Source organism: Bubalus kerabau, chromosome 8 (genome assembly GCF_029407905.1).
Source record: "Bubalus kerabau isolate K-KA32 ecotype Philippines breed swamp buffalo chromosome 8, PCC_UOA_SB_1v2, whole genome shotgun sequence".
NCBI classification, from domain to species: Eukaryota; Metazoa; Chordata; class Mammalia; order Artiodactyla; family Bovidae; genus Bubalus; species Bubalus kerabau.
Genome location: NC_073631.1, coordinates 89,102,152 through 89,122,423, shown reverse-complemented (window position 1 = coordinate 89,122,423; position 20,272 = coordinate 89,102,152). Strand labels below are relative to the sequence as shown.

At 39.2% G+C, this 20,272-nt stretch overlaps 1 protein-coding gene across 4 annotated transcripts in view; it reads left to right on the top strand.

Annotated features, from left to right (window-relative positions):
- FAM3C (FAM3 metabolism regulating signaling molecule C) overlaps window positions 1-6,111 on the top strand; it is a 54,042-nt gene extending 47,931 nt beyond the window's left edge. For all 4 annotated transcript variants that reach the window (XM_055590787.1, XM_055590788.1, XM_055590789.1 and 1 more), the window contains exons 9-10: window positions 3,082-3,208; window positions 3,805-6,111. In XM_055590787.1, the coding sequence (XP_055446762.1) occupies window positions 3,082-3,208; window positions 3,805-3,894 (217 nt within the window). In that variant the 3' untranslated portion in view covers window positions 3,895-6,111. The remainder of the gene's footprint in view (window positions 1-3,081; window positions 3,209-3,804) is intronic.
- The last annotated feature ends 14,161 nt before the right edge of the window (window positions 6,112-20,272 follow it).

Sequence of the window (20,272 nt, the reverse complement as noted above, 5' to 3'; positions counted from 1 at the left end):
GGCCTCGAGGCTTAAATTTAAAGTACTTAATATGAACATCCCTGAGCCACTCTTCCCTTTTTATGTTGATCAAAGAGTGTTTGCCTCTTTGGATGCCTGGAAAAGACAGTTGTGTTTTGATCTCGATACCCTATCATTCTCCTGAAACAGTGGATCCCTTCATTATTTATACTTGGCAGCAAAATTTCTCTCTGTGGCCTTTAGTAGTTTTATGAACCTCATCTCATTTTGAGCACTCAGGTCTTCCTGGTAGTAGTATTAAAAGTGTTGTCATTAGTAACATGGTTTGCCTTGTATTTTTGCACACTTCCTTTTCTTAATTTGAACCCATCATGGGATAGACGTGGACTCTGGCTGTTCACACCCAGATTGTTCCAGTGTCAGTTATGTATCTCCAGAATTAATGCTGTGTATAAATGTATTAGCTACACTGCACTGCCTTTTAAAGAAATGGGATATTTTGACATCTGCTATATCAAGCACTCAAAATATTGACTGTGTTGCATAGTTTTCAACATTTCTTTGAACCATGAAATCATCTTTTATTTAGTTACATAGAAGATAGCGAAAAGGAATAATAAAACCTCTCAAATTCTACATAAGCAGATTAGAAAACTTCAGAAATTGTTGAGGAAGTTGTCTTGTTATTAACTTGTAGTTAGCTAGACACAGGGATATATGGCATGGGTGCGCAAGCCCACCCCCAGGTTTGATTATTCACTGGGAGGAATTCAGGACTCAGCTTATAGACCTGCTCACGCAGGGCTACGATTTGTTACAGCAAAAGGATGCAAAGCAGAATCCGTGAAGGGCAGCTAGTTCAGAGCGGAGTCTGGAGGGAACGAGGGCACCAGGCCTGAGTTTCCAAGAGTCCTCTCCCAAGCGGAGTGACACAGAACATGCTTAATTCCTCTAGCAAGAGATTGTGACAACACTGGGATGTGCTGTCCACCAGGGAAGCTTATTAGAGCTCACGGCCCAGGGTTTTTACCGGGAGCTGGTCATGAGGCACCGTATGCCTTATGCATCCCCAAATTCCAGATTCCCAGCCAGAAAGTAGGTGTTTGGTATAAACTACTTTGTTTGCACAGTTTAGACACATGAGAGCCATTCTGATCAGTTATGAGAATGGGGGAGCCTCCCCAAATCCAAGCTTCCAGAGCCAGCCAAGGACCAGTCTTGCTCTTAGGCCTTTCTAAGTCCTGCTGTAGTAATCCTTTTCTGCTTAGGACCTCAGGGTATTCTCAAAGGAAAGTAAGGAAAGATGAGCAGAATCAAAATGGAAAGCTCAGTTTTATGTTGCTGCTATATTGGTTAGTTTATTCATGCAGATCAAAACAACAACTTCTAAAATTTGGAAATCCTGAAGGAAAAATGACTGTCCTTCATTATATTTCTTAATTGTAAAGTTTTTTAGATAAGAAAAAATTGCATGTACTTCTGGCAGGGGGCCAGGCCTGCATTTGGATAACCACCGTGTGAAGGCATTTTTTGTGTATGAAGCAATCTCTTGGCATTTGTGAACCTAACATTCAGCTATTTACAAGCAGCCCTGAAGCCTGCACCCTGAGGTGCAATTTGTGATTTTTCTGAGATGTAACTGACTGAAACCCGTAGGCCTTCCTCCAGGAGGTTGTCACTAGGCTGCCCTAGTAAGCACGACCTCTGTTCTGCACCATTTATTCTAGATAAAGCAGCAAAATTCACTACTAGTGCTGATACCAGTAAAATGTTCTAATTAAGAGGCCAGCAGTAGAACATTTGAATAAACTAAAGAGTGGAATGTAATAGTCTGCAAATCCATGACATACTAACACTTCAGAAGCAAGAAAACAGTTCAGACAATACTTTCAGGGGATGTCCATCTACTACAGAAATTGCTTACCAAGTAGGCAGATGAATGAAAGTGATAGCAATTCATGTAAGGACGATTACAAGAAACACAGCTACAGACCCACTTTGGGGAGAAAGCCAGACGCAAGTACGTGTAGTTGTGTGTGAAGGTGTCAGAATCTTCAGAAGCTGAGACTTCACTGGTCCTTTTGCACAGCCATTTCATTTATTTTGATTTCCCTTGGTTATAAATGCATCAGTTGATATAGTTATGAATCTGAAAGACTAAGTATTCCAGGTCTGCCCCTGATTTTCTCACCGATTCTTATGACCTTTCCCAGGAGGGCAGCAGTGCCCAAGCTGTGGTTAAAACAGCTTCACTGCCCCCTGGCTGTGACTAGTTGTGAAGGGCTAATGACATATGTAGCTCTGTCCTGTTCATGAAGCTTTGTTTTTTTTAACATAAAGTATCCTGTTTATCTTCAGGTTAGTTACATGAGAACTGCCTTGCCAGTTTCAGATACTTCACATAAAATATTTAATGCCCTAAAAATATTTGAAAAACTTGAGTCATTTTGCGAACATTTGAAGTTAACAGAAAAAGTCAGGTCTCATATTTGCTTGTAGAATTGAGTATAAACTCATTGTATGTCAAATAAAATTATTTTTTAAATGTTATCAATCCCAATCAGTAATCAGGACTTTCCTATGGATAAATGTGTTATTATCTCTTCAGGCAGAATTACTGTTATGAAGTAGATATAAGTAAACATAGTGTTAGAAACATCCAGATTTCTATTAGCACTTACCTTAATTCTACTCAAATGTAATTTACAAAGAGTTTAGTGGAGATTCAAAGTGATTTTTAATTTTACGAAGATGTTGACTACTTAAGATCTTGTATTAACCTGAATAGGTACCTACTGACAAAAAATGACAGTTTCCCATTTTTATTTGATGGAATATAAATGAAAATGAACTGTTGTGAAATTAAGACACAAAAAAAGGTACTTCTAAATAGCATAAGCTAGAAATTTATTTGCTAGATTTCATAACTTTCATCATTAAAGAATTCAAATAGTAGGAAGGTTACTCTGATAAAATTTATTTTTTTATGTTCTCTTATTTAAGCCAGGGTTTTCTCATTTATTTCATGGTTGTATGTTAAATATTGTAAGTGTATCAGTATTCCTTAGACCACATACAGTACACTACATTTATTGTATCATTCTTTTTCTCTTCTTCAAGACTCAATGATGAGGCCCGGCGGCTGATTGCTGAATTGGGGAGTACATCTATTACTCATCTTGGTTTCAGAGACAACTGGGTCTTCTGTGGTGGAAAAGGCATTAAGACAAAAAGCCCTTTTGAACAGGTTAGTGTCTCAGACTTCATAATTAATGGGCAACAGCAATTGTGTGAAACCATACACTATGTATTCCTATCCCAGTTATTTGCAACTTAGATAAAGCAGACATTAAATATGTTTCCATAATATATTTCCATATTTTTTCATAGGTTCCTGGCAATCAGTTATTTGAAATAACCATGATACTATTTTAATTTTAAAATTTAAAAAAGTCAAATTCTACATGAAATTTTTTTCCTATGTGACAATGCATTGGCCTATGATTACTTGTATCATAAGACCTTTAGGAAGGTGGTTATTAAAAATTTTAGCTGAACTTTTGATATTAGAATCAATGAAGTACAGATATACTTTAGAACTTAGAAGAATGTAAACTTATATTTGACTTACAAAGGATCTTTAAAGACCATCTGCGGTGTTTTGTTCTTTCAGTTCCTCTTTGAAGGTCTGCCACTGTATGCCAGACCCCAAGCATTGCTCATTTAATATCTTGAACACTAATTTATATGTTGATAGAAGTGTTAATGAAATGAGTATACTTAATTATGTTATTGCAGATATGCAGTTTGCTAAAGTACTATACTGTGGTTGTGTTCCAACAGCACATAAAGAACAATAAGGACACAAATAAATACGAAGGATGGCCTGAAGTTGTAGAAATGGAAGGATGCATTCCCCAGAAGCAAGACTGACGTGGAGAAAACTGAAGGGAGCACACTTTCACTGTTAGTGGGAAAGCCCTACCAGAAAAACTACATGTAAATATTTTAAGAGCATGCAGCCATTTCGGTGTGTGCATGTCCATTATCTCTTTTGATATCAGGATTATTTATTGCTAACGTAAATAGCTGTCTTTGTAAATAGTCATCATAATGAGCAAATCACTGAACCATTTTCAAGCACATCTCTCTAATGGTACAATATTCAGACCATGATGCTAATGGCATCTTTTAATTCTAAAAGCATACCAATGGCTAACTGAACAGATATGAAAAATATATTGATATATACTAGTCGCTGTGAAAATCTATCATGGAACGATATGGATTTTATGGAGCAGACTTTTCTTTTACATATATATATGTATATTGCCTTCTGATGATAGTATCTTTTAAATTAAAAAGATATTGGGCTGTAATGTTACTTTACAGTCTGACTCCCCTGTTGTATTTCTTTTCTTAGTCTTTCTCTTCCCTTCCCAAGAAACCGATAAATAAAATAAGAAAACATATCAAATACATGAAAAGCACAACAGAATTCTTTGTTTAATGTACACAGTACAAAGTAAATATATAAATGTAGTGGCATTCAGGACTGTAGCTTGATGGATTTTGTGTTAGCAGTGTGAATAACTTGATTTTGCATAAGCTAGTCAGAGTGAGGCAGGAGGGGGCAACTCCCCAGAGCTGAGGAATCTGGCCAGGTCCCTTCCCCAGCCTTAGTAGGTCATTCAGGACAGCATATCAGTACAGTTAGAACCTTTCTGGCCTAAGTTTTCCTTATTTAATTGTTCTCAGCCTTGACCAAGTGGTTTGGAAAGAGGCAAACTTTAATGTCACAATGATTTTAGATTGTAAACCCAGAGATTCTGTATTTACTTTCATCTGACTTCTGATAGTAATTTTTGCCTGAAAAGATAACAACATATTTATTTATCAATAAAAAAGTCCTATTGAAGTGATTGGGACTGATAACAGTTAAGAAATACTTTTATTTGATACACAGTGACTTCATACCCAATTCTACCTAAAAATATAAGAAATCCAACTTTTTTGTTAGCTTCAGATGTTCAAAAAATGACTCAAGTTTCTTAAAATATTTTTAGGGCATTAAATATTATGTGTGAAATATCTTAAACTGGAACATAAAAAATGTAATCAACAAACTGCCACTCACAGTAAAAGGCAGTACTTCAATTTTGGATCTAAATTTTAGATGTACATAAAGAAAAACTAAAAGCAGTATTTTTTATTTTGCTATAAACTGAGTTGGAAGTTATTAAATATCAATGAGTTTTGGGGTACTGTTTCTTCCCTCAAACTGAATGTAATTCATGAATCAATGCACCTTACACATCTAAGCAATTTTTGTAAACTTTTCAGATTTTTGGTGCTGATACAGTAAATCACTTTCAGCATGTGTATTTTAACATTTCAAATACTTTCCGTGATTCTGTAAATTAAAAAAATAGCTATTTTACAGTTCCAGGGATTGTGAAATAAGTGTTGCTTTTTTTTTTTAAGTAATGAGAATAAATATTCTTGGTTTTGCATTTGTGATTTTTTTTTTTTGTATTATCTGGCAAAGTAATATACCTACAGAACTTCACATTGAGGTTTTATTGTCCTGCTTAACATGCAAAATTTAAGTCATTCCTATGGTTAAACACACTAATATCCTCAGGATATATCTTAACACGGATAGAATTTAAGTATCTAGATGACAAGACTTCTGTTACAAGATAAGGACTAACATGATCACTTTAGAGGTGTGTAAAATGCCAAAAGATTGGTTATTTAATTGCTTTCATGCAGTTTGCTATTGTTTCAGTTCTGTCTTGTATGGTTTATGTCAACATAACTTTGAAAGCAATAATTTTACTGTATTTTACTTTCAGATAGCTTTTAAAAATCAGCATTGTAAATGCAACAATGCTCATTTAGTGTTCAGAATTTTCATTAAAATCAGAAATTTAGCATTGACACTTTGGTCTTTTAAATGGTGTTTAAGGACTTATGGATGTGTATTTTTTATTTGTAAACATAGATACAGTCCCAAGATAAGTTTATTATGATATGCCTGTTAAAATACAGCAAAGACAGTAGGAAAAAAGTGTTATCTAGGGAATTAAAGAAAAATTGAGCCAGAATCTTTATATTCCTGACTTTGATTAAAATTTATCATTGTTCTTTCTATGTTGTATTCATTTTCAAATGAATTATCTGATATTTTGTAATTTTTTTTGCCAGATGAAGCTCAATGCCTTTAGCCTGAAATGCACTTTATACTTAGTTTATACATATTATAAATAAATTGACCCCTCCAAAAAGATGATAGTTTCATTCAATTTGGTTGACACGCCCCATTTTTAAATGAAAGAATGAGAAATGTGCTGTGTTCAGTTAGGAAAGCAGTTGAAAGTAGAAATGCATTTAGAATATTTTTTAAAATGAACATGAAAGGGGAAAAATTGCTTGTGTTGATCAGGAAAAAGATTTGCCACTCAACCTCTTCAATTGGGCCTTCTATAGCAATAAGTGCATGTAAACGAGGAGTGGATAAAGTACCAGAATTTACTTTTTCTTAAGCATTACTCAGAAGCATTCCCAGCAAGTCCCTTCCCAGGGTGACTCTTCTTTTGCATACCTGGTTTTTGATCATTACATGCCAGTAGCTAGTTAATCTCTGTTTCCCTCAAAGCTCCCTTGATTTTGTTTTAATTTACTTATTTTTAATTGAAGAATAATTGCCACTGATGAAAGAAATCAAAGATGACACAAATAGGTGGAGAAACATACCATGTTCATGGATTAGAAGAATCAATATAGTGAAAATGAGTTTACTACCCAAAGCAATCTATAGATTCAGTGCAGTCCCTATCAAGCTACCAACAGTATCTTTCAGAGAACTAGAACAAATAATTTCACAATTTGTATGGAAATACAAAAAGCCTTGAATAGCCAAAGCAATCTTAAGAAAGAAAAATGGAACTGGAGGAATCAACCTGCCTGGCTTCAGGCTATACTACAAAGCAACAGTCATCAAGACAGTGTGGTACTGGCACAAAGACAGAAACATAGATCAATGGAACAAAATAGAAAGCCCAGAGATAAATCCAAGTACCTATGGACACCTTATCTTTGACAAAGGAAGCACGAATATACAATGGAGAAAAGACAATCTCTTTAACAAGTGGTGCTGGGAAAACTGGTCAACCACTTGTAAGGGAATGAAATTAGAACACTTTCTAACACCATACACAAATATAAACTCAAAATGGATTAAAGATCTAAATGTAAGACCAGAAACTAAAACTCCTAGAGGAAAACATAGGCAAAACACTCTCTGACATAAATCATAGCAGGATCCTCATGACCCACCTCCCAGAGTAATGGAAATAAAAGAAAATGGGACCTAATTAAACTTAAAATCTTTTTCACAATGAAAGAAACTATAAGCAAGGTAAAAAGACAGCCTTCAGAATTGGAGAAAATAATAGCAAATGAAGCAACTGACAAAGAATCTCAAAATTATACAAGCAACTCCAGAAAAATAAGTGACCCAATCAAAAAATGGGCCAAAGAACTAAACAGACATTTCTCCAAAGAAGACATCCAGATGGCTAACAAACACATGAAAAGATGCTCAACATCACTCATTATCAGAGAAATGCAAATCAAAATCACAATGAGGACCATCTCACACTGGTCAGAATGACTGCTATCCAAAAGTCTACAAAAAATAAATGCTGGAGAGGGTGCAGAGAAAAAGGAACCGTCTTACACTGTTGGTGGGAATGCAAACTAGTACAGCCACTATGGAGAACAGTGTGGAGGTTCCTTAAAAAACTGGAAATAGAACTGCCATATGACCCAGCGCTCAGCCTTCTTCACAGTCCAACTCTCACATCCATACATGACCACAGGAAAAATCATAGCCTTGACTAGACGAACCTTTGTTGGCAAAGTAATGTCTCTGCTTTTGAATATGCTATCTAGGTTGGTCATAACTTTCCTTCCAAGGAGTAAGTGTCTTTTAATTTCATGGCTGCAGTCACCATCTGTAGTGATTTTGGAGCCCAGAAAAATAAAGTCTGACACTGTTTCCACTGTTTCCCCATCTATTTCCCATGAAGTGATAGGACCGGATGCCATGATCTTCTTTTTCTGAATGTTGAGCTTTAAGCCAACTTTTTCACTCTCCACTTTCACTTTCATCAAGAGGGTTTTTAGTTCCTCTTCACTTTCTGCCATAAGGGTGGTGTCATCTGCATATCTGAGGTTATTGATATTTCTGCGGGCAATCTTGATTCCAGCTTGTGTTTCTTCCAGTCCAGCGTTTCTCATGATGTACTGTGCATATAAGTTAAATAAACAGGGTGACAATATACAGCCTTGACGAACTCCTTTTCCTATTTGGAACCAGTCTGTTGTTCCATGTCCAGTTCTAACTGTTGCTTCCTGACCTGCATACAGATTTCTTAAGAGGCAGGTCAGGTGGTCTGGTATTCCCATGTCTTTCAGAATTTTCCACAGAAAATGGATGCTTTCCGAAGAATTGATGCTTTTGAACTGTGGTGTTGGAGAAGACTCTTGAGAGTCCCTTGGACTGCAAGGAGATCCAACCAGTCCATTCTGAAGGAGATCAGCCCTGGGTGTTCTTTGGAAGGAATGATGCTAAAGCTGAAACTCCGGTACTTTGGCCACCTCATGCGAAGAGTTGACTCATTGGAAAAGACTCTGATGCTGGGAGGGATTGGGGGCAAGAGGAGAAGGGGACGACAGAGGATGAGATGGCTGAGTGGCATCACTAACTCGATGGACGTGAGTCTGAGTGAACTCCGGGAGTTGGTGATGGACAGGGAGGCCTGGCGTGCTGCGATTCATGTGGTCACAAAGAGTCGGACATGACTGAGCGACTGATCTGATCTGATCTGATCTATGGCCCAGCAATCCCACTGCTGGGCATACACACTGAGGAAACCAGAATTGAAAGAGACATGTGTACCCCAATGTTCATTGCAGCACTGTTTACAATAGCCAGGACATGGAAGCAACCTAAATGTCCATTGGCAGATGAATGGATAAGAAAGCTATGGTACATATACACAATGGAATATTACTCAGCTATTAAAAAGAATGCATTTGAATCAGTTCTAATGAGGTGGATGAAACTGGAGCTTATTATTCAGCTCAAAGTAAGTCAAAAAGGAAAACACCAATACAGTATATTAATGCATATATATGGAATTTAGAAAGATGGTAACGAAGACCCTATATGCGAGACAGCAAAAGAGACAGAGATGTAAAGAACAGACTTTTAGACTCTGTGGGAGAAGGCGAGAGTGGGATGATTTGGGAGAATAGCACTGAAACATATATTATCATATGTGAAATAGATCGCCACTCCAGGTTCAGTGCATGAGACAGGGTGCTCAGGGCCAGTGCACTGGGATGACCCTGAGGGATGGGATGGGAAGGGAGGTGGGAGGGGGGTTGAGGATGGGGAAAAATAATTTTAAAAAAGAATGAAAAAAAGAATAATTGCTTTACAATATTGGTTTCTGCTGTATGTCAAGATGAGTCAGCCGTAGGTACACATATGTCCCCTCCCTCTTGAACCTCCCTCCCATCTCCCACCCCATCCCACCCCTCTAGATTGTCACAGAGCATTCAGTTTGAAAGCTCCCTCAATTTAACCTGGCCTCAGCCTCTCCTATTGTTCCTCTCCCTGCCCCCATCTCCTTTCTTGAGGTTCCAGTAAAATCAAGGGTTCTTGTGATTTAGTCACTAAGTTGTGTCCAACTCTTGTGACCCCATGGACTGTAGCCCACCAGGCTCAAGATACTGGAGTGGGTTGCCATTTCCTTCTTCAGTAGATCTTCCCGACCCAGGGATCGAACCCACATCTCCTGCATTGGCAGGCAGATCTGTCATCCTGCCCCAGAGCCTTCCCCCATCCAGGGAGGGTTAGAGTACCAAGGGCAGCTGAATTAAGGACACACTTTCAACATCACAATGTCTCAGATTCTAGGAGTGCTCAGAAAGGAATAGGAATTGCTAGCCCTTCACTTCAGTTCAGTTTCAGTTCAGTCCCTCAGTCATGTCTGACTCTTTGCCACCCCATGAACTACAGCACGCCAGGCCTCCCTGTCCATCACCAACTCCCGGAGTTCACTCAAACTCACGTCCATCGAGTTGGTGATGCCATCCAGACATCTCATTCTCCGTCGTCCCCTTCTCCTCCTGCCTCCAATCCCTCCCAGCATCAGAGTCTTTTCCAATGAGTCAACTCTTCGCTTGAGGTGGCCAAAGTACTGGAGTTTCAGCTTTAGCATCATTCCTTCCAAATAACATCCAGGACCGATCTCCTTTAGAATGGACTGGTTGGATCTCCTTGCAGTCCAAGGGACTCTCAAGAGTCTTCTCCAACACCACAGTTCAAAAGCTCAGCTTTCTTCACAGTCCAACTCTCACATCCAGCCCTTCATTTAGAAACATAAGAGAAGTTTCTCTGGGGTTTGTTCCACGGGTAGTTTATAAGCAAACAACACAGCCAACACATACAGCTACTTCACAGGTACAGCGAGCTGCCATTGCTGAGCTCACTGCTCAGCTCTATAGAAATCATGCCCATCACTGGAGTGCATCAACTATTGAAAGAATAAGTTGAAACTCAATTGGCAAAAGATATTCCCTTTACTGTAAGCTCCTAGTTTCCATATAATCAGCCCATACTGTGACCACAAGCATGAAATTAAAAGATGCTTGCTCCTTGGAAGAAAAGTTATGACACACCTAGAAAGCATATTAAAAAGCGGAGACATTACTTTGCCAACAAAGGTCTGTCTAGTCAAGGCTATGGCTTTTCTAGTAGACATGTAAGGATGTGAGAGGTGGACCGTAAAGAAGGCTGAGCACCAAAGCATCGATGCTTTTGAACTGTGGTGTTGGAGAGGACTCTTGAGATTCCCCTGGACTGCAAGAAGAGCCAACCACTCAATCCTAAAGGAAATCAGCCCTGAATATTCATTGGAAGGACTGATGCTGAAGCTGAAACTCCAATCCTTAGGCCACCTGATGCGAAGATCCGACTCATTGGAAAAGACCCTGATGCTGGGAAAAATTGAGGGCAGGAGGGGAAAGGGATGACAGAGGATGAGATGGTTGGATGGCTTGGATGGCATCACGGACTCAATGGATGTGAGTTTGAGCAAGCTCTGGGAGTTGGTGATGGACAGGGAAGCCTGGCGTGCTGCAGTCCATGGGGTTGCAAAGAGTCGGTGATACTTTAAATGAAGCTGCTAGGGTTTCTGTTGTTGACCCTGTCCTTTACATGCTAGTCATGTTTTAGCCCTAGAGGAAAGTTAAGTTCGCCTCTTTTTTTTTTTCCAACCCAATCCATCACTAGCTAGTGATGGAATTCCAGTTGAGCTATTTCAAATCCTGAAAGATGATGCTGTGAAATTGCTGCACTCAATATGCCAGCAAATTTGGAAAACTCAGCAGTGGCCACAGGACTGGAAAAGGTCAGTTTTCATTCCAATCCCAAAGAAAGGCAATGCCAAAGAATGCTCAAACTACCACACAATTGCACTCATCTCACATGCTACTAAAGTAATGCTCAAAATTCTCCAAGCCAGGCTTCAGCAATACGTGAACCGTGAACTTCCAGATGTTCAAGCTGGTTTTAGAAAAGGCAGAGGAACCAGAGATCAAATCGCCAACATCTGCTGGATCATGGAAAAAGCAAGAGAGTTCCAGAAAAACATCTATTTCTGCTTTATTGACTATGCCAAAGCCTTTGACTGTGTGGATCGCAATCAACTGTGGAAAATTCTGAAAGAGATGGGAATACCAGACCACCTGACCTGCCTCTTGAGAAACCTATATGCAGGTCAGGAAGCAACAGTTAGACCTGGACATGGAACAACAGACTGGTTCCAAATAGGAAAAGGAGTGCGTCAAGACTGTATATTGTCACCCTGCTTATTTAACTTATATGCAGAGTACATCATGAGAAATGCTGGGCTGGAAGAAGCACAAGCTGGAATCAAGATTGCTGGCAGAAATATCAATAACCTCAGATATGCAGATGACACCACCCTTATGGCAGAAAGTGAAGAGGAACTAAAAACCCTCTTGATGAAAGTGAAAGTGGAGAGTGAAAAAGTTGGCTTAAAGCTCAACATTCAGAGAACGAAGATCATGGCATCCGGTCCTATCACTTCATGGGAAATAGATGGGGAAACAGTGGAAACAGTGTCAGACTTTATTTTGGGGGGCTCAAAAATCACTGCAGATGGTGACTGCAGCCATGAAATCAAAAGACGCTTACTCCTTGGCAGGAAAGTTATGACCAACCTAGATAGCATATTCAAAAGCAGAGACATTACTTTGCCAACAAAGGTCTGTCTAATCAAGGCTATGGCTTTTCCTGAGGTCATGTATGGATGTGAGAGTTGGACTGTGAAGAAGGCTGAGCGCCGAAGAATTGATGATTTTAAACTGTGGTGTTGGAGAAGACTCTTGAGAGTCCCTTGGACTGCAAGGAGATCCAACCAGTTCATTCTAAAGGAGATCAGTCCTGGGTGTTCATTAGAAGGACTGATGCTAAAGCTGAAACTCCAGTATTTTGGCTAACTCATGTGAGGAGTTGTCTCATTGGAAAAGACTCTGATGCTGGGAGGGATTGGGGGCATGAGGAGAAGGGGACGACAGAGAATGAGATGGCTGGATGGCATCACCGACTTGATTGACATGAGTTTGAGTGAACTCTGGGAGTCAGTGATGGACAGGGAGGCCTGGCGTGCTGCGATTTATGGGGTGGCAAAGAGTCGGACACGACTGAGCGACTGAACTGAACTACATCATAAGGGTCGAACCCTAACAAATGAGATTATTGTCTTTATAAAACAGACCCCGGAGAGCTCCTTGGCTGGGCTTCTGTGCCATATGAAGATACATTGAGGAGATGGTCAACTGTGGTCCAGGACCTAGCCGTTTCCAGACACCGAATCTGTTGTCACCTTGATCTTAGACTCCCCAGTCTCCAGAACTGTAAGAAATACACGTGCTATTTATTAGCCACCCAGTTTGTGGTGTTTTGTTACAGCAGTCTGTACAGACCAAGACACCAAGCCAGAGGGGAACCGTTAAATGACTAGGATAGCAGGATCATCAGACAGGACACAGCTCTTCACCTGAGGTTCTCCTTGACCTCCAAGCTCCTGACTATATACTACCTACCCTTCTACTCTAGGGCTTCCCTGGTGGCTCAGATGGTAAAGAATTTCTCTGTAATGCAGGAGACCTGGGTTCTATCCCTGAATTGGGAAAGTTCCCCCGGAGAAAGGAATGGCTACCCACTCCAGAATTCTTGCTTGGAGAATTCCATGGACAGAAGAGTCTGGTGGGCCACAGTCCATGGGCTCTCAAAGAGTTGGACACAACTGAGCAACTAACACTTTCACTTCCACTCTACCCACACTGACACCAAACTCCCTTTCATAGGCAGAACTTAAGCTTTTGTGTATTTCCATGCAACTAGCTTTCAGATGATCGCATGATATAGTTCCACATGCTGGCCCCCATGAATATGTGAAATTATGTGACTTCAGCCAGAGGCAAGGCATGTTTTCTGATTCCTTCCTGTGGTAGCAGCTGAGTCTTAGAGGACAGTCTGCTGAAGCTCCAGGATGGGACACACAAAAACCTTCAAACACTCCACTCATCTCCTGGGACTGTGATCAGGTCAGAGGAGATGCTGAGACCTGGCAGACCCCCTTGAGCCCAGCATTGGCTTCTTGTGAAGGTTCTTACCACATACAGCAGTTCCTGGACAAGAGAGGAATCTTGAATGGGAACTTTGAAACCTTTTTTTTTTTTTTTTTGGTTCCTGGGATCAACACTTTCTTCACAAGTCTGTTGTTTGAAATTTACTCATTTGACTTTCAAACACATTTTCAGCCATGCATCATGTGTTCAAACCCAGCCCTGCTTGTCTACCTACCACACAAGTGCTGTTGCTATTGCTTAGATGTCACCTCTTCAGATGAACTAGCTGGGGCCAGGAATTCCCTGCTGGTCTTAGCCCTCTGCATCACCAGTGGGATGAGATGGCCACCTGGCCACTGGTTTCTGCGTACCCCCATGTAGTGGGAACTTGATTTGAAAAGGAGGGTGTGCTTCATTCGACAAGAACAGAATGGATTTCAAAGAAAATGTCTCCAGGTCAAGTTCGGAGCAGAAAGCAAATGATGCTGAGGAGTAGTTAGAAATATATTCAGGCATGGGGAAGTTGTACCTGGAGGGTTGTAGTTAGGAGCTGACAAGTGAGGATTTCCTGATGTGTGAGGAATGAGCCTGTGTCCCCTTGACCCAGGGGAGTGCACCTTTCCCAGATTCTGTTCTCCCTCAAGTGTAAGGACCTGAGATTTAAGATCAGTAAATGAGCTGATACCTGACTCCTATAGAAACCTTTGGCCTGGGAATGGAATCGAAAGCCAGTTCTTGTGGAACTGTTAACACCTTGCAAAGAAGTGTTAAAATCTCATTATGAAGAAAAACAAACCCCATTATGAAAATACCCTGGAGACATTTCCCTGTAGTTCTTGAGCCCTGGGAGAGTGGGTCACGGGCATGGTTACAGGCGTTTGGGACAATTGAAATTTTGAGACAGTAGTTCCTGTATTTAGTTAATGAATTTTAGATGTAGTATCTCAAGGAATGATAAATTGGGCATTTGGGGGAAGAAAAGGTGCTCACACTAGCAGAGTGGAGAATTTTTTCTTAGAAATTTATCTTTCAGCTTGTAAAAGTGTTAAACCTATATCTATTACATATCAGAAATGTGAAAGAGGATTTATCACATTCACTTTTTCAGTCCCCCCTTTTGCTACTATGCCATATGCTACTTCTTGTCTGGCTTGCATAGAGCCTTGTGAAGAGCACAAATGTGTAAATGTGTTGTGTGCCAGAAAGTTTGAGATCAAACAATTGAAATGGATAGAACTTTAAACTTACCCAAAATTATTTGTCAATTGTGTCTCAATAAAGCTGGAGAAATTATAAAAACAACTGACAAAATTTTTTAAATTTTTTAAAGATTTTTAAAAAGCAAAGTGTAGATGTACTAGAAATAAAAATCTTTCCTTGGCTTATGAAGACATGAAGTTATGTTTAAATACGCAGTTAAATTTAGTGATATTCCCCTTTTACATTCAAGCATGCTAAGTCACTTCAGTAGTGTCTGACTCTTTGTGACCTTAAGAACTATAGCTCGCCAAGCTTAGAGAATCCCTGTCCATGGGATTCTACAGGGAACAATACTGGAGTGGGTTGCCATTTCCTCCTCCAGGGGATCGTCCCAACCCTGGAATCGAACCTGAGTCTCTTACAACTCCTGCATTGGCGGGTGGATTCTTTACAACTAGCACCACCTGGGAAGCCCGTTCTTCTTTTATCAAAGACTAATTAGGGGCTATCAGGAGCCACCCTGCCTCTTTCTTGGTTAAACATGGCCAGGTGGATATGAGCCATGATCATGGACAGCTATTTGTTGCTGACACGCAGAAGAAAAAGCTTCTCAGTCTCTTTGAAACTGAATCACCCAAGGGTTCAGAATGGTATTTTAACAGAAGTAAACAGGCAGCCCTATACCCCCCTTTCTCCCTGCTCTTCCAATTCTCATACACAAATCAGATCCTTTCAATTTTTCTGTAAATTTAAAAGTCACATGTGAGACCTTGTGTTGACTTTGTCCACATTTATTATTACTCTCCCTTTACAACCAGTGGGCAAGGCTGCTTTTTCTAGCATGATTTTGTTTCAAGGGATTTTAATCATGCAAACCATCTCTAGTGGTTTTTCTTTGGATGTGCATGTAAGCCATTACCAACAGTAAATTTCATCTGTCTATTAAAAATAGCACCTTATGTAACAATTGGCTGTAAGCACAACAATGAAAAGGATGCGCGTATTTATTTAATGTCACACTAAATTAGTTTGATCTTCACCCCTAGTCATTTCCTTTGGAATGATTGTTAGGCTCTTGAAGCATAATCCAACTGTTAGCCACACTGGGATCTAACTAGAGGGAAGTTTAAATCACTTAGAAATCAAGAGGCAGTGTATTTTAATTACATTTCATGGTGAATTCTAAGAACTCAATTCTCCCATCACTTCTCTCCAGCTTCTCAACCAAGTTTATATAATCAAACCAGGGAGGAACATCCTGTAATTGTCATTATATTTACAAATCCCCTGAACTCTTTAAATGATACACTGTAAACTCTGTACTGACTATTTTGTTGCTGTGAGAGGCACCATAATGATATGATGGTTAAGGAAACAGTCTTTGAAGCCAGCCTGTTCTGTGTGACCTGGGCCAGCTACTTACCTCACCATTACGATGTCTGTTTCTGTAAAGTGAGGACTATAAGAGTGGTACCTATTTTATGAGGTTATCATGAGGCTCAAATGTCTTAATATATACGATTTATTTTGAACACTGTCTGGTACATAGTAAGTGCTATCTAAGTGTTTACTAATATTTTCTTTTTCAAAAGAATTGAGTCCTTGGTGTACCACTGTTTCTCCTTTCGTGCTGGACCACCCACCCATCTGTCCTTCTCAGTTTACCTTATTATTCTACTCCAAGAAATGTTATGAATTATTACATCTGGTCTACACTGAAACTGAAATTAAAAAAAAAAATGAGGCATCTTGGCCAACTTTCCTTAAGTGTCTTGTTTTGCAGAATATACATGGTTCCTGGAGATATGATTTGAATTTTTCTTTCCTCAAGTCAGCTAAGTGGATTATAGTGTTCTCAATCACTAACTGGCTCCAAATGGTAGGTTTAATTCTCAGTATTTGATGAGGAATTTGGAAGGTGATGTAAAAAGTATCAGCAGCTCACCAAATTGACTATACACAAATATTTTGATGGAAAGCTTTTCTGGTTCCACATCTGAAGTAAAACCAAACACATCAGTACTGACTATACTTCAGAAAATTAAAATGTTTCCTAAACACATGACTAGAACTGAGAGAGAATCTGGGCATAGAGGACTCTTTATGGTAATATACACCCTGGATTTTCTCTGTGGAGTCATCCCTTTCCTATTCTCAAACTATGTGGGTTTAGTTGGAATGAACCCCACAGCCATTTCCCAGCATGGGTCTTGATTGCTTTAATATGATCAGTGTATTTATCATCAAAACCCAATTCCCATTGACCATTCTGATTGGCTCAGGGATAGGCAAAGCAACCAATCAAAGTCAATGATGACTTTTGATGGGCATTCTGGGAAATAAGCTTTCCTTCTCTCTTGTGCTGGAGCAACGATAAAAAGAACCTCTCTTTCCTTAGAATGGGAACGTGCCTGTGCCAATGCTCAGTTGTGTCTGACCTTTTGCCAGTGAATGGACTGTAGCCTGCCAGTCTTCTCTGTCCATGGAATTTTTTTCTAACGAGAATACTGGAGCGGTTGCCATTTCCTCCTCAAGGAGATATTCCCCATGGAGGTTGCGAACAAGCACCTCTTGTGTCTGCTGAATTGCAAGGGGATTTCTTGACCGCTGAGCCATCAGGGAAGCCCCAAGAGAGAGTTATGTCTGGAAGGACCTGTGACAGCCATATTGCTGAGAAGAGAGCCTGGAGCTGCTGAGAGTAGGGTTTGGGTGGTTGGCACAGAACCCTGCAGAGCCTGCAGTAGAAGCCAGCTTCTCTAGGCTGGAGATGAAGAGATCTGAGCCCTGGGAATGTTCAAACTTTTGGATCAAACTTAACCTGAATCAATCACAGCTCTATACTTTCCAGTCACTGAATCAGTGTATTTCCTTTAATGTTTGTCAGTCTGGGTTGCTTTTTTTGTTACCTGCAATATAAGGAGCCCAAGTTGGTGCTAGTGGTAAAGAAGCTGCCAGCCAATGCAGGAGATGTAAAAGAGGAGGGTGGAGAAGATCCCTGGAGGAGGACATGGCAAACTACTCCAGAATTCTTGCCTGGAGAATCCCACAGACAGAGGAGCCTAGCGGGCTACAGTCTGTAGGGCACAAAGAGTCCAAAAGAGCTGAAGCAGCTTAACATGCACGCAAGAGACAGTGCAGGCACAGCAGCTTAGACTCGATAGAATTGTTTGGGTCCCAGAACACGTATTTATTTCAAGAGCACCGTGATGCTACCTGTACTATGACGGGGACTGAGAAGGAAATAGACCAAAACTAGGCTGTCAGCTGGTACAATACACGTGAGACATTCAGGGATGGCTTCCAAGCTGATGCCAGGGAGAAGGGAAAGAACCCAAAGACACAGGTCTGGAGTTGGGAGTTATTACTCAGGCATGCAGGGGTGGGAAGAGGGCTGGGGGTGTCGAGTTGGCCCCAGTTTTTCAGAAACGGCTGAATAGTAATCATGTTTTTGTGAATTAAAGGCTCTCCTGTTCTCACAATTGGTTCCTAAGGTAATTATGAAAAGTTTTCTAGTCAATAGAAAGAAATGGTCATTAATGGAAACTGTAACCTTCATTGTTTAAGAAAGAGTGCTTATTTTCAATGCAGATAAAATATTTACTTAGCAAAAAAAAAAGAAGGCATACTAATAAATGTCAATTATTCAGGTTACTCTAATCAGTGGATGCTAAAGAATGGCAAACTGCTCTTTTAAATAAGCACTATATTCATTCATTTGTCATTTTGGAGTCTCTTATTCAGTAAATAGTAATTTTGTTCAACTTTAAGGGTCACAGTAAATGTTTAGCCTTGATTTTAATATTAGATCAGAGTCATTTTCCATGGTTTGCTTTTTTTTCACAAATTATTGCTCTGCCTTGGTAAATTAATTGAAAGGAAATAGGATGAGACTAGGGTGGGCAGGAAAATTTTTCTTTAGCTTATTTTAAGAAAAAGAATATTCTTTCTTTGTCCATTCTGAACTTAGAAAATCTTTTTTTTTTCTATATGATACTGAAGTATTTAACAATTCATAAAAAAACAGCATTTACATTAAAATACAACCTTAAATACAGCCCTGTAATTTTTACCAGGAACCTTGTAAAATAGGATGAATATACATGCACAAAAACAAGAAAAGACCATATACTAAAACAAGAAAGACCATTCAACATTCACATGAAAAAGCAGCGTTAAACACAACGTAATAAATATCCAGGATATCAAATCCACAAATTGATCATTATTCTGATTTAGATCCTTTTTCCAGTTAAGCCTTTTACTGTATAATTTATTATGATAACCTTACAAGTTAAACACAACTAATTAAAAACAGAATTCAACTTAATCTGACTGCTGAAATAGCACAATTATCAATATATTGCAGCATATTTTAATTTATAACATATAAAACTGCCATTTTGGCAGGAAATACACATCCATATAACTAACTGCTCAATGAACTTCTTCTGCAATGTATAAAAAATGTCAGAGTCAATAGTATGAAAGGAAACTGAAGCTAATATTATTTCTGAGATAATTTTATTGCCTTAGCTCTTGGGCTTTGGCAAAAAATATCTTAAGGTTCAATATATATCATATAATTAAATACAGTATTTACAAAATAGAAAAAAATCCAGCAAAGTATTGTAAAAAATACTGTCTTTACATATTTAAAGTATGCTTTTCCTTACAATGCATGAGAGCCCTTTATATTTTTACCTCTGATTGTCCCATATGCTTTCAGAATCCCTTCTTCCACCAATAATTCAAGGCTGAGATTTTAGAAATAGAAACTAATCGATAATAAGAGTGTAAAGTGAAAGGTAAAGGTTGCTATATACCTTCCTGATGTTTTTCTTGATAAATTCTCTGGGTTAAAAGTCATTTAAAATCCAAATCATACATTTTGCTTCTTTTGTTTTGTCACTAAATAACTCTAATAAACATGGTTTAAGTGATGTTGTATCCATTAGGAAGATTCTTTCTTCCGAAATGAATGAAAGTTTACATAGGCATCTACCAACTCTGTTAACCTGTCACCATCTTCTGTTTCTATGCACAAATAGTATTATTTCTTCATAAAAAGCTACTGAAAGAATAAATGAGATTCGTGTTTACTGTTCCTTGTTGCTACAATCGGTGTTTTAAAAACTGACTAATATTCACCCACCACTACTGAGTTCCATAGTCCAGGACCTTATCCTGAGTATGGACCAGGTCTCTTGGCATGAAAACTATTCTCCATTCTTCCTTATGAGATGGATGGTCTTCCTTGTATTTCAATTTATACTCCCTAAACCACCAAAATGTGAACCCAAACTTTTTCCATTCAGAATCCCAAGAAATCCACATGCTTGGTGTGTGATTAGACATGAGATAAGAGGACCTCTGT